This window comes from Ursus americanus, chromosome 29 (genome assembly GCF_024610735.1).
Source record: "Ursus americanus isolate L20-20 chromosome 29, mUrsAme1.1.p, whole genome shotgun sequence".
Taxonomy (NCBI): Eukaryota; Metazoa; Chordata; class Mammalia; order Carnivora; family Ursidae; genus Ursus; species Ursus americanus.
In genome coordinates, this window is record NC_142155.1 from 4,781,923 (window position 1) to 4,797,623 (window position 15,701).

At 36.2% G+C, this 15,701-nt stretch overlaps 1 protein-coding gene across 1 annotated transcript in view; it reads left to right on the forward strand.

Annotated features, from left to right (window-relative positions):
• Window positions 1–15,701, forward strand: part of ELOVL4 (ELOVL fatty acid elongase 4) — a 30,239-nt gene that overhangs the window by 12,994 nt on the left and 1,544 nt on the right. Inside the window, exons 2-5 of the mRNA XM_045805407.2 lie at window positions 8,922–9,109; window positions 10,505–10,585; window positions 11,918–12,089; window positions 13,466–13,593. Coding sequence (XP_045661363.1) covers window positions 8,922–9,109; window positions 10,505–10,585; window positions 11,918–12,089; window positions 13,466–13,593 — 569 coding nt within the window. The remainder of the gene's footprint in view (window positions 1–8,921; window positions 9,110–10,504; window positions 10,586–11,917; window positions 12,090–13,465; window positions 13,594–15,701) is intronic.

A 15,701-nucleotide genomic window follows, 5' to 3' on the forward strand; every position in this document is an offset into this window, starting at 1 on the left:
CTGCATTTTACATAGGAGGAATTGTTGGCTCCAAGAGTTTCAGGTCCAAGTCATGGGGCTAGCACATGACAGATAGACCTGGAATCTGGTCGTTCTTAATTCAAGTCCTGTCCCTTGCCTTTTTACCACACTCCCTCTGTTCCCCGTGTCTTCTTAAGTCATCATCCGACTAGGATTATCTCCTGGTCTTGTGCTTACTCTTGTTAATTCTAGGAATTTGGATGTCCTAAAAATTAAAAATTTTACTGTTTCTTTTGGGAGATGATAACTAGCTTAGACTACTTAGGGGATAAAGTTCATTCTGACTGGCAGACACCCTGAATTTTAATAAGCTTTAAGAAAAATCAGCCTTTCCAAAACAAAAAGGAGGCCTATTAGAGATCTTCCTTTTTTTTAATTTGAGACAGAGAAAGAGAGCATGAGTGGGAGGGAGGGGCAGAGGAAGAGGGAGAGAGAAACCTCAACAGACTCCCTGTTGAGCAGGGAGCCCGACGCAGGGCTCAATCCCAGGACCCCAAGATCATGACCTAAGCCGAAATCAGGAGTCAGACGCTCAACTGACCAAGCCACGAGGTGCCCCAGCCTATCAGAGATTTTTAAGGAAGTTCTTTTAATATACATAGGGATAATTTTCTGTAAGAATTAATTGCAGTTGTTTGTATATAAGTAGAGGTTTCTAAAGGACTTGGATTACTTCAGAACTATTGGATTACAAATATTATTTATTAAAATCTGGTTTACATTTTTGTAAAAAAGAGTTTTTTTTTAAACAGCCTCTCTAATTCAAAATTCAGATTTACACTTGTTATGTATTGTTCTCCTGAATAAATATAGAGTGTGCTGTCTTCTCAGTATGTAAGTTATAAAATGTTCTGTTTTCTCAGCTTAAACTCTTACATTTATGTATGGTATTTTCTCTTTAATTTGGTTAAACTGTTCTCTTGGAAAAGAGGATTTAGTGGTTTGATTATTGTCAACGATAATGACAGTGCCAACATTTATTGAGCTCTTATTCTGTGTCAGGCACCATACTTTTAGCAATATCTTATTCCTTCTAACAACCCTGTTATCATCCATAAAGCCAAAGAGACTTATGTAATTCACTCAGTGTATTTACCTAGTAAATGAGAAAGCTAAGATTCTAATGTTGATAGACTGACTTGAGAGTCAATATTTGGAACCTAGATAACTTCTCTAGATCAGGAATAAAAGTCCCAGAAGACATCAAAGGACTTGACTTTTAATGGAAGGGGCTCAGATTATTCCTGAGATAAGACACACCTGTGTGAAAATGCGGCATGGGTAGAGAATAGGGTACAGCAGAAGGAACAACTTCGTGGCGTTGATGTGTGCTACAGCTTTTACATTTAACCATCGCACATCAGCCCTGTGATGTAGTTACTATTTCCTCATTGAAAAGAAAAGAACAAGTGATTCTCCATTTATAATCATCAGTTGCCTACCCCATCATTTTGAAAACATCGTACTCTCTTGCTCTCCAAAACACTATTTTCTCTCTTCCTTTTTCTCTGCTTGCTTCACTGCCATTTCTCCCACTCTTCCCTTAAGTATTCCTCAGGGTTCAATCCTTGTTCATTTTATTCTCTCATTCCATGTGCTCTTTCCCTCATGACCTCAAACTCTGATGTGATTTTCATTGCCATCGACTCCTCCATGTGTCCACAGTGCTGGTAGCTCTCTGCAGCTGCAGAGCCTACTGGGTAACTCCACCCAGCAGGTGTCCACAAGTACTGCAGACACAGGATGTTTAAACATTCACCCAGTCATCTCCTTCCAGATCTGTTCTTCCTTTAGGCTCTGTCCTAGATCCTCCTTTCACCATGTCTGTCACCAGCCGTGCCAGAATCTAGGAGTAATCCTGAACTTTCCTTTCACTCTTAACTCTTACATCCATTATCAGTCACCAAGTCTGTGGATTTTACTTTCATATCTGCCTATCTTGACCATCACCAGTGCAGCCCTCTAACTTCAGGTTTCCGTAACTTCTGCATTATAATGGTGTCCAAGCTGGCTGCCCACCAGAATCACCAGAGGAACTTTGAGATCACAGTCTTGGGCCCTATCCAGAGAGATTTTGATTCAGTAGATCTGGGGTGGGGCCTAAGAATCTACACTTTTAACAAGCAGATGGTTCTTATGTGGGTGGCCCAACAACATAGAGATGTTTGAGAACCACTGATCTGACTGGTTTCCCTGTCTCTTGACGTCTCCTCTTCCCCTTCGGTCCATCTCCCATGGCTTCTGCCATTATCTTTTAAAAGCTAAATGTGATACCCTATTTTTAACCAATGAAGCATCTCCCCGTTATCTACCAGACAGATTCTAGCCTCTTCAGTATAGTTGGTAAGACTCTCCCAGGTCTGCTCTGACCCGTAAGGCTCTATTCATTTTCCTTTGTAAATATCCTCTACCTCGGGCCTGCTTGATTTCCAGAATAAATGTGTTATTTCTTGCTTGGGGGCTATTTATACACATGGTTCTCTCTGCAAGAAGGCCTTCCTCCTCTCTGTCTGTTTGGCAAATTCCTCTTCTTTTCTTCAAGAAACAGTTGTCCCCTCTCACCTGCCCTACCACTCTTCTTAAGACTGGCCTCTTGTATTACACTCATTATCCTGCAAAGCAATAGATCTTTTATGTCTGTAAATGAGTTTTGAGAGGTCAAGAACCAAATAACCTGCCCCAAACCACTTAGCTCAGAAGGGGTGGAGAGTCTGACCCGAAAGTCTGTTCTAGCTATCTATCATGCTGTATGATTTTAAGATGCAGATCAGGTTAAAAATAAAAACCTGTTGGTGGAGGGTATTTGAAGGAAACCCCACTTCAGATATACCATTTTTCCTCCCACTTGTATGAAGGTATAATTTACACATAATAAAACTAACTCTTTTTAGTTAACAGTTTGTGAGTTTTGACATACAGTTGTGTAACCATTACATGACAAACACCCACAGTTGTGTAACCATTACATGACATTTATCATACGGATAAAATTGTTTGATTAGTGAGCTAACTAATGTTTGTAAATAAATCAATCCTACTTGGCATGAGCTTTATGAAATAATCAAAATGTTCTAAATAGAAACTATATCCTGAGAAAAGTTACCCCTTAAGTGTCCATAAGGGTTAAGATAACGTGTCTTAGTAATTCTTATTATTAAAATATAATCTCTTGCTCCTGAACTTGTTTTCTATAATACTTAGCTTTATGTTTGCTTAAATTTAATTTGAAACTAGGATAAGGAACTCATTGTGAAAGAAGACACAACTCTTTCTACTTCACTAAGACCCACTGCTTAGAAATTTTCTGAATTTAGGTGTAATTCAGCTTCCTAAAACTCCTTCTCATTGGTTCTAATTCTACACTCTAGAAATAAAGAATAAATCTGAGCTCTCTTTAGGTCTTTTAGCATTTGATGAGGCCTCTTTCTTTTCTCCAGGTTAGACATCCTTAGTTTTTTCCCCACCTTTCTTTGTGGCATGGCCTCCAAAGCATTCATGCGCCTAAACCAGCTCCGTCAGGTGCAGCACCTAAGAAAGTGTGAGACTTGGTGTGAGGAGCTCTTGTCCTTCTTTCTACTAAAGGAACTTTTGTAGGTCTCTCTTATTTTCTTTCCCTTGAAGAAACATGATTGATAGTCACAGTTCTATCTTAAAATATCACTTATACCAATAACTGAGGAAGAAATTGTTGGAAATTGTTTCCCTTAAAATGAATGGATGTGAAGACTGAGGGTACTGGAATTTGACTTCTCTGAATCTCACTGTTAGAGTAAAGAGACATATCTAAGTCTAAATCTAAAATTCTACAGCCTCTGTTAGGTAAAAGTTTACATGTAATGGCTTAAAATTGTTAATAAGCTCAAAATAAGGGCAAAATCACTAACGCATGAAGGCATAGACATGTTAATAAACATATTAATAGTTATAAAATATAGGACAATTTGACAAATAAATCAACCGAAGTCAGTTTATATTTGTGCCATATTGATCCCCACCCCCCGCCCAAAGCTTTGCAAATAGAGAATTCCTAAGAATGTTATATAAAACCCATTTGAATCTTAGTATTCTTTGATGACAGAGTTTGACTTCAGTGGTGGCAGGAAGAATAGGGTTTCAAATGAATTGTTTTTTCTCTCTCTTTTTTTCCCCTAATAAATTCATGGTATGGAATCCTGTTCATAACTGGGTAGAGGGTTGCCTGGGTGGCTCAGTCAGTTAAGCATCTGCCTTTGGCTCAGGTCATGATCCCAGGGTCTTGGGATAGAGTCCCAGTCAGGCTCCCTGCTCAGTGGGAAGTCTGCTTCTCCCTCTGCCCCTCCCCACTACTTGTACACGCTCTCTCGCATAAATAAATAAATAAATAAATAAATAAATAAATAAATAAATAAATATTTAAAAAATAACTGTAGAATTCAGATACTGACAGTATACTGGAAATATGTCTTCTTTTTACTCTAATGTGCATAATCTATATTTGCATTCAGTTTAACTCAAATGAATAGAAGATTTAATTTACCCTTGAAATATGTTATTTGAAACAAACAAACAAAACTCGTAGAAAAAGAGATCAGATTTGTCCTTACTAGAAGTGGAGGGGAGTGGGGAGTGTTGGAGGAAGGTGGTCAAAAGGTACAAATTTCCAGTTAGAAACTAAATAAGCCCCCGGATGTACTACTGTGCAACATGATGACTGTAGAACACTGCTGTGTGATACACAGGAAAGTTGCTGAGAGTAAATCCTAAGAGTTCTCATTACAAGGAAAACATTTTTTTCCCTTTGTTCTTTTCTTCTTTCTTTTTTTTCCTGTTGTATCTGTATGAGAAGATAGATGTTAGCTGAACCTATTGTGGTAATCATTCACAATATATGTATATCAGACCATCGTGCTGTACGCCTTACACTTACACACTGAAGTTTGTCAATTATGTCTCAATAAAACTGGGAGGGAAATCTAAGCAAATACACACATCTTTCTTGAAGAAAGGCAACACATAAAAATATGTTATTGAAACATGTGAGTTCATGAAAGGCTGGATAATTCATTATTTTAGAGTTATATAAAATACATAAAATTTCAATATTCATGATTTTCCTTTACTATCCTAATTCCACAATTCCACATTTTTTCCTCTTTTCTTTTCTTTCTTTCTTTCTTTTTTTTTTTTTTTGTTCAAGACTTGTGGGGGAACCCGTTATTAATGGTAAATTTTCATATCATTGTGTGACACTGTAGTGACTTACTCAGTCCTTTTAAGTGGAAAAGGAAACAAGTAAAAGAAGCTTGGATATTCGAATCTTGTCAGAAGTACTAAAGAAAAACTTATGCAAACTTAGAAAGACACAAATAACTGCAAAGACATGGAGAAATACCGCGCGAATATCATCGCAGAATGGGACTGTGATACTGCGCTTCAGGGAGCTGACAGTTACTACAGCTTCCATAATGCTCTCTGGAGGTGGAAGTTTTAAGAGCGTTCCGACTCTGGTGAACTGGAAGGGCTAATCTGAGAAAGAGATGGTGGGAACTGTGGCCTTTTATAGGCTGAAGACAGGGTTTTGTTAAGTGGTTGCTGATGCAATGCATGACTTGCACTGTTGGAGAAAGAAATGGGGGCATTGCCTTTTGTCCCTGGGAAAAGCAATGAAGTAAAGACACTGAGCCTTATGGAGAGAGCACACATGTACCCCCTAAATACTGGACTGAAGTGTTGTTGATATCAGATTCAAGTTGTATGTGAGCATAAAGGAGGATCTGGGAAGAGCTTTAGGAAAAGGTTGTTGGACAAAGAAACCTGGAATATCAATAAATATACTGTTGACTTTTATTTGAAGGGTTAGAGAATAAAGGACTAATATGAAAAAAATTACCCAATCATCATTTACTCATCAAATGTTGTTTAGGCACCCAGATAAGCCTTGCAGTACACAACTGAGAAACCCAGCCCCTGCCTTCAGGGGGATTGCATTTTCCGGGAAGGTCGCAGGACAGTGTGATGAGTGCCATGGTGGAGCAGAAATGTGCAGGAACTTGTGTGCACGATGGGTCCCCTGGCCAATGAAGATTGCCCATTTTTTGGATCCAGTTTTCCTCACCGTCAATTCCATTCTTCCTCCTAATTATCATTTTTAAAAGTAACAATTTTCCAAAGTTAAAAAAAAAAACCCCGAGGATTGTCTAGTTTCTTGCTACTCAGAGGGTGGTCCATGGAATATTGACATAGTATCAGTTGGAGTTTCCTAGAAAATGCAGAATCTTCCTAAGAATGGGCTACACCCCAGACCTACTGAGTCAGAACCTGCATTTTAACTATGCCCCTCTCCCCTGTGATTCTTTTTCTCATTCAAGTTGGAGAAGCACAAACTCATTCCCCTTCTCTCCAACAGGTTTTACAGATGAAGGGATGAGGACAGATTGTGCCCTTTAAGTCCTCTGCACACTAGCAGAGCTGATATTAAAACTCAGCCCATCTGTTTACTGATAGAGTCTAGAATGCTTTTTCTAATATCTATTATTTCTTATCTACTCCCCTCTACCTTTTTACTTTTCTATTGGCCTCTGTTAGTGTTTCATATTGTCAGATCTTCAGCTTCTTACTCATGTCTCTTTCTCTCACTTTCTGAGTTCCGTGTTTAAACTCTCTGTTGAAGGAGAGAATGGCATGAGCTAAACCACACTGTATATCAAAAAGAATGAGCATTTTTATTTATTCTTGATTTTGGGAAAATTTCTGGACCTGTTTCTCTCATTTTTTTCTACTTGTTGCTCAGAACTTACTTTGAAGTCAGCAGGAATTCTGTGTGTGATTAAGAGTGATAGAACTGGGGCACCTGGACGGCTCAGTTGGTTGAGCGGCCGACTCTTGATTTTGGCTCAGGTCATGATCTCAGGGTCATGGGATTGAGCCCCATGTTGGGCTCCATGCTCAGTGAGGTGTCTGCTTGAGGTTTCTCTCTCTGCCTCTCCCTCTGCCCCTTCCTCCACTCGCACGTGCTCTCTCCTTTCTCTCTAAATTAAATGTCTTTTTTAAAAAAAGAGTGTGATATAATCTGTGATATTAGAAATTAGAATCTCCTTACTGATGAATTTATATTCCTTTCTTTGTTACATGATAACAGAATCCTTTTGCTCTTTGTATCAAACGCATGGAAAAAACAGTGTCTACTCTCTAGTTTCTGGATAGGAATAGGAAGCCACAACTACTCCTTCTCTAGTTCCTAAAATAAGTAGAGCAGGACTTTAGGATTTAGGAGTTTGTCTTAAGTGTTTTTCCTATAGAAAATAAATATCTAAGTAGATAAATACCCTGTGTTTTAAGGGAGACTTTATCAGAGAGAAATATATAGCAGGATAATAGGGCAGTAATAAAGAAAAGCAAACAATCAGTTATAAGACCATAGTGGTACGATGCCTTCAATAAAAGTCAGCCACTCATCTTTTAAGCCACACCCTCTCACAAGAGGATTATTCTCTCTTGTGTTTTATTTTTAACTCTGCAATATGTTTTGATTTGAGTGACAGAACCATTATTTCCATGAATAGATAGTAAGCCTCTCCTGTAAACTCTGAAATAAAGTCAGTTTTTGTTTTTTCTTGTTTTCATATGTGTTTTTCTTTTAAGTCACTAGTGCATCTTTGTAACAACTCTTATTTCATAGAAACCATAGTTATGTCACTTCCTGACTTTGGAGACTGTGATTAAACATTGTTCCATTTCTGTTTCCTTCCTATTATCTTATTTTATATCAATAGTGTATAGAAACAGACTAATTTTAAGTAAGATATTTTGAAACCTAATTATCTAATCCAGTTATTCTGCATATGTATTTTTAGTAAAACTGACAGTTTAAATGGTGGGACATTGTAATGAGCAATTAAGTTGAATTCATTTAGGCTAGGTCTTAGGAGCTGACTGAAAGGTAGGATTTTTTGTTGTTGCTGTTTTAAAAATACATTCTTTTCCTCAGCATAGAACATAGAAATGTTTTTGTATTACCAAGCATAAACTAGATATAAGATTCACAACCTATAAAATGCTGTTTAGGTTTTAGAAATATAAATTTCAGAACCTTTTTATAATGTATTAGAAAATAAATTTTTGTTAGCCCTATATTTCATTATCATTCTTCTCTTAGAAATGTTACTTGTGGCAGAACTCTTATTACAGAATTGATTCAAGGTTGCATATTTGAATATTAAGGACAGTTGACTCATTAAATGAAATATTTACACATATATGAGGTAAATGCTTATAGCTTTAGATAAAAGGATATAAGTTGGTTATATTCATGGCTAAATAGGCTTGTGCTATCAAAGAAAAAAAATGTCTTGAATATGGTGATTTCCATTTAAAGAAATCATAGAACTGTAATCCCCCTAATTTTTTTCCCCAAATATAACTGTACTCTTGTCCTCAGTATCCAAAAATATTCCAGGGAATGGCTTCCATTGCTCTACCTCTTCAGTTTACTATTCTTTTCCTGCTTTAAGCAAGGAGAGAACAGCTTCCAAACTGTACTGATACATTTCACATGTTTAATATGAAAGACAAGTTTCTCCTTAAAATATTTATTTTCTGTCTGTGAAGTCTTTCATTACCTTTTCATGGCCAACTTGTCCTATATTTATAACAAGGATTATTTTTGGTCTGTGTTCTCTAGGTCTCTATAAAACTTAATGTGTGCTGTATGTAATGAAACATTATTTTCTAAAGCTACTCACAAGAATTGGTCTCATTTCTTTGGTTTTAATGCCATGTATTTTTGTTGTGACTCAAAGAAAAATGGACCTACATTTGGTCAAATTAGGAAAATAGCTAAGTTGAAATATTATAATTCTTAACAAGTTCATTCCAAACAAATTTATTGTTTAATGAATTTAATGTTATTTTGTTCTCTGTAGATAAACGTGTGGAGAATTGGCCTCTGATGCAGTCTCCATGGCCTACACTTTGTATAAGTACTCTTTATCTCCTGTTCGTGTGGCTGGGTCCAAAATGGATGAAGGACCGAGAACCTTTCCAGATGCGTTTAGTGCTCATTTTCTATAATTTTGGAATGGTTTTGCTTAACCTTTTTATCTTCAGAGAGGTAGGGTTACTAAAGTCACCTTATTATTCCCCAGGGTCATTGAAAACTAAGAAATTAGAATATGTAAAACCATCATTGTAATATTGTATCCCAAGATAACTGTTGGCTATTCTAAAAGTAAATTTTACTTTATTGACATTTTTCATGTTTGGATCACAAAAATCTGAAACATATGGAAAGTATAGGACAGTTGTTTAAAATGGAATGTTGAAACAGACACACTGGATTCCAAAATAACCGTTATTAACTGGCAGTAGACATTATTTAACTTTTCTGAGACTTATTTTCCCCATCTGTAAACTGGGGATAAGTACCTGCCCCTTGATCAGAGTTAAGTGAATTTTTTCATAGCATTTGGCACATATTAAGTAGTAAGTAGTTGTAGCTCTTTATTTATAATTCTTTTTTTTAAAGATTTTATTTATTTATTTGACAGAGATAGAGACAGCCAGAGAGAGAGAGGGAACACAAGCAGAGGGAGTGGGAGAGGAAGAAACAGGCTCATAGCGGAGGAGCCTGATGTGGGGCTCGATCCCATAACGCCGGGATCACGCCCTGAGCCGAAGGCAGACGCTTAACCGCTGTGCCACCCAGGCGCCCCTTTATTTATAATTCTTATGCAGCATTTTCAGGTTTGGTAACTGATCAAAATATGTAGATGTAAAATACTGATTTTGAGTTAAATCCTATTACAAATGTCATTGTATTTCGGGTTGGAACAAAAATGAGTTAACTGTCATACACGGTTGCTGCTAATCACCTGTGCTTTTCTGGATTCCAGCAAGTTCCTCATGACATTCTGAAAAGAAATCCTAAAGGTTAGATTGACAGAGGCATTTTTTAAGTTGTAAGAGTGGAAAGAATTTGTTTCCCAAGTGGAAGGAATTTGTTTCCCAAGAGACTCCTCATTAAAATTGTGTATGAACCCAGAGAACTGGACTGGTGATGCTAGGAAAAGAAGCACTACTCTCCTATAAAGAAATCTGTAATTGACAACTTAGTCTATACAATCTCAACTTCATAAAAACTTTAATTTATTTGGATACTTTGACATTGTTTGTTAGATACAAACCACTCTGGATCAAGAATAGAAATCAATGCAACTGTTAGATCCAAGTCATGGTTAATCAAAATTTCTCTTACTATTATAAAGTAGATAAGAGTTGAAGTCTCAGTGCAAGAGTTACACGTGATTTTTAATTTAGATTTCAATTTTAGAATAAATTGACATAACAAATTTTAGAAACTCCAACACATTAAATGTTTAATGCATTTCAATTTTTTTAGACAAAATTGCTCTTTAAAATAATCTGAAAGGTAGCATGTTGTATTTAGTGTTTTTAAATTCTGTATCTACTAAAACTTTATTTTAAATATTATTCTCCTTTTTCCCAGTTATTCATGGGATCATATAATGCAGGATACAGCTATATTTGCCAGAGTGTGGATTATTCTGATAATGTTAATGAAGTTAGGGTAAGTACATTCAAAATACCATTTAATCAGTAGAAGTGAGTTTAATTTTGTAATCCCCCTCTGAAAGACATACTTTCGTAGAGTGGTAAAGTATAGGATTGTGTTGAGTCAGTAAAGCTATGCTTCTCTTTAAACAGTACATAATTGAAAATGTTTTCATAGCTATAGTGTCCTGTTTGATTGTGTGAGAGTGAGTACGTGTTGGATTACTAGAATGCAGTACTTAAGAGCAAAAAAATTCCATGTTTAGTGTAAAGATGACATTTTGGATGTTTGTGTTTTGGGTCAAAGTAGAAACTAATAAAGAGAGTCTAATTCATTTGTTAAGAGTCTGAGGAAAAACAAATGTTGTATAAACTATGTAATGTTTAGTAAGTTAAGCAAAGCACAATTTGTATAGGTATAAACTCAGTTTTTATTAATTTGCAGAAAAATAAACCATTGGTAATATAATGTTATATTTTACTTTCTAGTCACCCTTGACATACAAGGATTTATAAACAGATGTCAGTTATATACTGTCTTCTTTGTTGTTTGTACATAGGACACACATCATAGAAAGTACTTAATGTAAAAAATGTTGAGTTTAGGTTACTCTTATATAGGGTTCCTGTAAAACATTTTAAAACATTTACAGAGGTCACCTCTCACTGGATCCTTGGATCCTTAATCTCAGCATGTAACATAATCTTTCTGTACCATCTGGTGTCTTAATTAGAGCCCAGGAAAAGAAAAGACTTATTCATGTAAGTAGGATTATATTTATGACCTAGGAAATATTTGTTATTTTTGTTTGTTTGTATGTCTTAACTTACCACTTTAAAGATTTTACCGCCCTATACAAAGTACTGTGATTAGGTATTTACTTTGTTGCACATGTTAAAGTGAGAGACAGAAGCCCACAAAGATCAGGTCCCGCACACATACTTGCAGGAATATCTGAGGAATAGTACAGGCTAAGCATGAACAACTGAAATACATTTAAAAAGTAAATATCTCGGTTTTTCTGCCGCATTGAGAAACATAGCAGTGTGAAGGTGTTTGTAGCTCTATGTTCAGCAGTTTGGTACTTCATGACATCTAGCTATGTAAAAGACTAAATATTTTCTCTAAATTGTTGCCACTGGGTAAATGTAGACTTGGATTCTTTCTTTCCTATTTTTCCCCCATGGATAGACGCCTAGGTTTCACACCCACTTAGGCAAAAATGATTCCGTGCCTTGTACGTTTTATGCAATAAAGATTGTTTAGGACTAACTTAACAATAAATAGAAAACCATAGGATAGTGTCACTCTGCTGTTTATAACATGCTTTTTCCTTTCTTTTTACAGATAGCTGCTGCTCTTTGGTGGTACTTTGTATCTAAAGGGGTTGAGTATTTGGACACAGTGTTTTTTATCCTGAGGAAGAAAAACAACCAAGTCTCTTTCCTTCATGTATACCATCACTGTACAATGTTTACGTTGTGGTGGATTGGAATTAAGTGGGTCGCAGGGGGACAAGGTGAGCATTTGGGGACATATCTGCATATATTAAATCATGTATGTGTGTTGGGTGGAAAAGTAATGAGAAGCTGGAAATTTGACTTGGTCTTTAACTTGCTTTCATGGTTAATTATTTCTTTGTTAATTTCATTTTAAAGAAATATGAAGAAAAAAAGAAATTTGAGGAAAGTAAAGTTTTGGCTTTTTATCTGTGGCTACTTAAATACCTAAAGATTTGCCTCAGATAAGCATAAACTAATCTTAAATGTAGCAAATAATATTTTGATGGGGAGCAGGTATAGTGGTTCTGATTCAAAGGACACTGAGCTAGGTGTGCCTGGGTAACTCAGTCAGTTAAGCATCCAACTCTTGATCTCAGCTCAGGTCTTGATCTCAGGGTCATGAGTTCAAGCCCCACATTGGGTTCACACTGGGCGTGGAGCCTACTTAAATAAATGAATTAAAAAAAAAAAAAGACAAAGGATACTAAGCTTTAACTTCTCAATTTGAAGTGTCCATCTCCAGTCCAAGCCCAGAGCCCACTCTTGCTCTAAAAGGGGCCTTAAATGAACCTGTTGGTTCTTACTCAAAGGAAATTGTAAATAGCCTTGTTAAAGAGGATCTAAATTCGTAGTTTGGTCAAAATATGTCTTCAGCTTTTCAGATGCCTGTAAATTGAAGATGATTTACATCACTGAGCTGGAAACAATTTCTCTGTTGGGGACCCAGGGTATGGGTCATTATGATAGTACAGCTCACCTTCTATTTTCATTTAAAACTGTTTAGAAACCTAAGAAATAAGTACTATTTCGTCGTTGATATGTTTATGTTGATATGTTGGTATGCCATCTAAAGGCAATAATGAGGCTTTAAAAATCTATTTTTTAAAAGGTCCTTTTTATTTTATTATTATTTTTTTTAAGTAATCTCTATACCCTGCATGGAGCTTGAACTTACGATCCCCACCACGATCAAGATTCCTATGCTCTTCCAACTGAGCTAGCCAGGTGCCCCATTAAAAATCTATTTAAACAATTATATGTACCATGACTTTTCCCCCCAGCATAATAGCATGAATAATATAGGCAATAGTTCTATATTATGGCATACTTAAGTCACTGAGGTACTCCATTTAGAAACTTGCCACTGTGAAAGTTCTTTGCATTTGAAGAACACTCATTTTTATTTATATCCTAAAAGCCTGAGTCTAAACTTTAAAAATACCTAACATGATCTGAAGAGAAGTCTTTTCCATCACTACTGCTTTATAATTTTTATTCCTAATCTGTACTCAAGATTAAATGTTAGAAAATAATGTGGATTTGTTTATTTTATGTCCAGATGGTTTATAGCCTATTAAAGTTTTCTGTATCTTGTAATTCTGTTTTTCTGAAGCATTTTTTGGAGCACAGCTGAACTCCTTCATCCATGTGATTATGTACTCATACTATGGGTTAACTGCATTTGGCCCATGGATCCAGAAGTATCTTTGGTGGAAACGATACTTGACTATGTTGCAGCTGGTGAGTTAAATGCTTCTAAAGTTTCTTCTGGCAAAACACTGCAGATATTTGAATTTACTAATTTTAAAGGGCTGAGTTATCCTCAACAGTTTTCTGTTACAAAGTTGACTTTCTCTGTGCTCCAGCAGTGGGAGTTGAGTCAGCTTGGCTCTGAGTTTCTTGTTCATAGACCTAGTTATCACTGCCGCTAATTTCTTTAATGTTCTTAAAAGACTAAACACAACTCTTGTCTAAGACAAATGTTCTTTAAAAGTATCTGTGAAATGGATGAGTCAAGGTCTAAGCACACCATAAAGTATATAGACTCATATATGACCGGAAAAATAATATAAGTTCTCTCTCAGGTGATTTTTTTAACTTAAAAAGTTATTATTAGCTTTCTTCATCCTGCTCTTGTTTGAATTTTGTTTTCTATTCCATTTTTCAGTCTTTGTTAACAGATCCCATACATTTAGGATATAAAGGTTGGAGAGAAGGCACACAACCAAGGAAGGGGTGGGGTAAAGGAAGGGAACGAAGACAAGAGAATGCCTCTTAATTCTCTAATACACAGTCTTTAGAGAGCAGAGCTAGGTATTTTCAAATGCTGGCCTTTAGAGCAGACGATTTTCAGCACATACCCTTGGTGGGACTTCTTGTAGCATCTGCCTACCTCAGTGAGACATTCAAGCAAGGTGCTAGCCCAGTCATCAAACTGGAAATCCCGAACCAACCTGGTAGCTATTCTTCAAGCCTTGGAATTTATTATAATTTGCTGTAATCATAGCATGTGCACAATTTATCAGTGGAATCACATTTGGAAATATTATTCATCTCTGCTTTAAGTTGCTAAACAGCTGGCTGGCTGAACAGGAAACACAACTTTTGGGGAATGCTGGGTGGGAAAGATTCATTTGTAACTAAAATGCTACAGGAAGCTTCCTCCAGTTTTTGTGTAAGCTGTTTATATAGTTTGTGTAATTCATTTCTCTCAGTAATTAGAAAATGGGCACAGGAAAATGAAGAAATGACAAAAGTCATCTGAACTCTTTAATCTACTTTGTTGGAGTCCTCACTTAAGTTTCCTTGAGTGACGCCATACTCAATCACACCGATATGCATAACCTTCTTGGTGGTTTAGGTTCTAAGAACCATTGTGAAATCAAAAGTTCTTAAAATCTGGATTTGCCATGGAGAATTTAAAGTGTTTTAGTCTGATCTAAATTTGGGGTTTATGTGGAATAAATTATTTTAATCATATTTAATATAATAATTAATATGGATAATGCTATGCTTAAAAGAGAAAACACAATTGCCCATTCCAAATAGGATCTTAGTTTCATGAAAAGTAGAACATTTCCAAGCCAGAAGTTCTCACAACAGTTAAACATGTAAGTTAATCTTGTAAAAAGTTAACCCTTGTTAACCTGTGGAATTCATAATTCTTCTACTGAGAACCAATCATTTATTAATATATTGGAATTTCAACTGATTTGTTTTATCTGAGTTACAAAGCATCTTAATTTTGACTTTTCTTCTTTTACAAACTTTTAAAGTTGAAAGTGAATCTTTTTGCACTTAAATATCTACCAAATTCCACCAAGAATCTTAATTTGTAAAGGATAGTGTTAATTCATTTAGAGAGGGAGAGAGCAAGCACACGGAGCCAGGGGGGGTGGGTGGGAGGGTAGAGGGGGAGAAGGAGAGAATCTCAAGCAGATACTGTGCTGAGCATGGAGCCCTACATGGGGTTTGATCTCATGACCCATGAGATCATGACCTGAGCTGAAATCAAGAGTTGGACACTTAACTGACTGAGCTCCCAGGTGCCCCAAGGATAGTGTTAATTCAAATACAGTTTTACTTGTGTGCTATTTTGTAAGAAATAAATAATGAACCCTTTTGATAGGTTCATTTTTAAAAGTATATGTACCATTCTGCTGATAGTTTTGTGGAAAGAAGTCAGTCTTAAATGTGGGAGGAAAACAAATATCAAAAAGAGTGTATGGTACTATTCTCTCAGGCCACTGATAGTCCCTCTCATTTATGACATCATTCATTATTACCCAACAAATACTCATTTAATCCAAATCCCGTGCCAAGGACTCCTCAGGGAGCAACACAGTGCC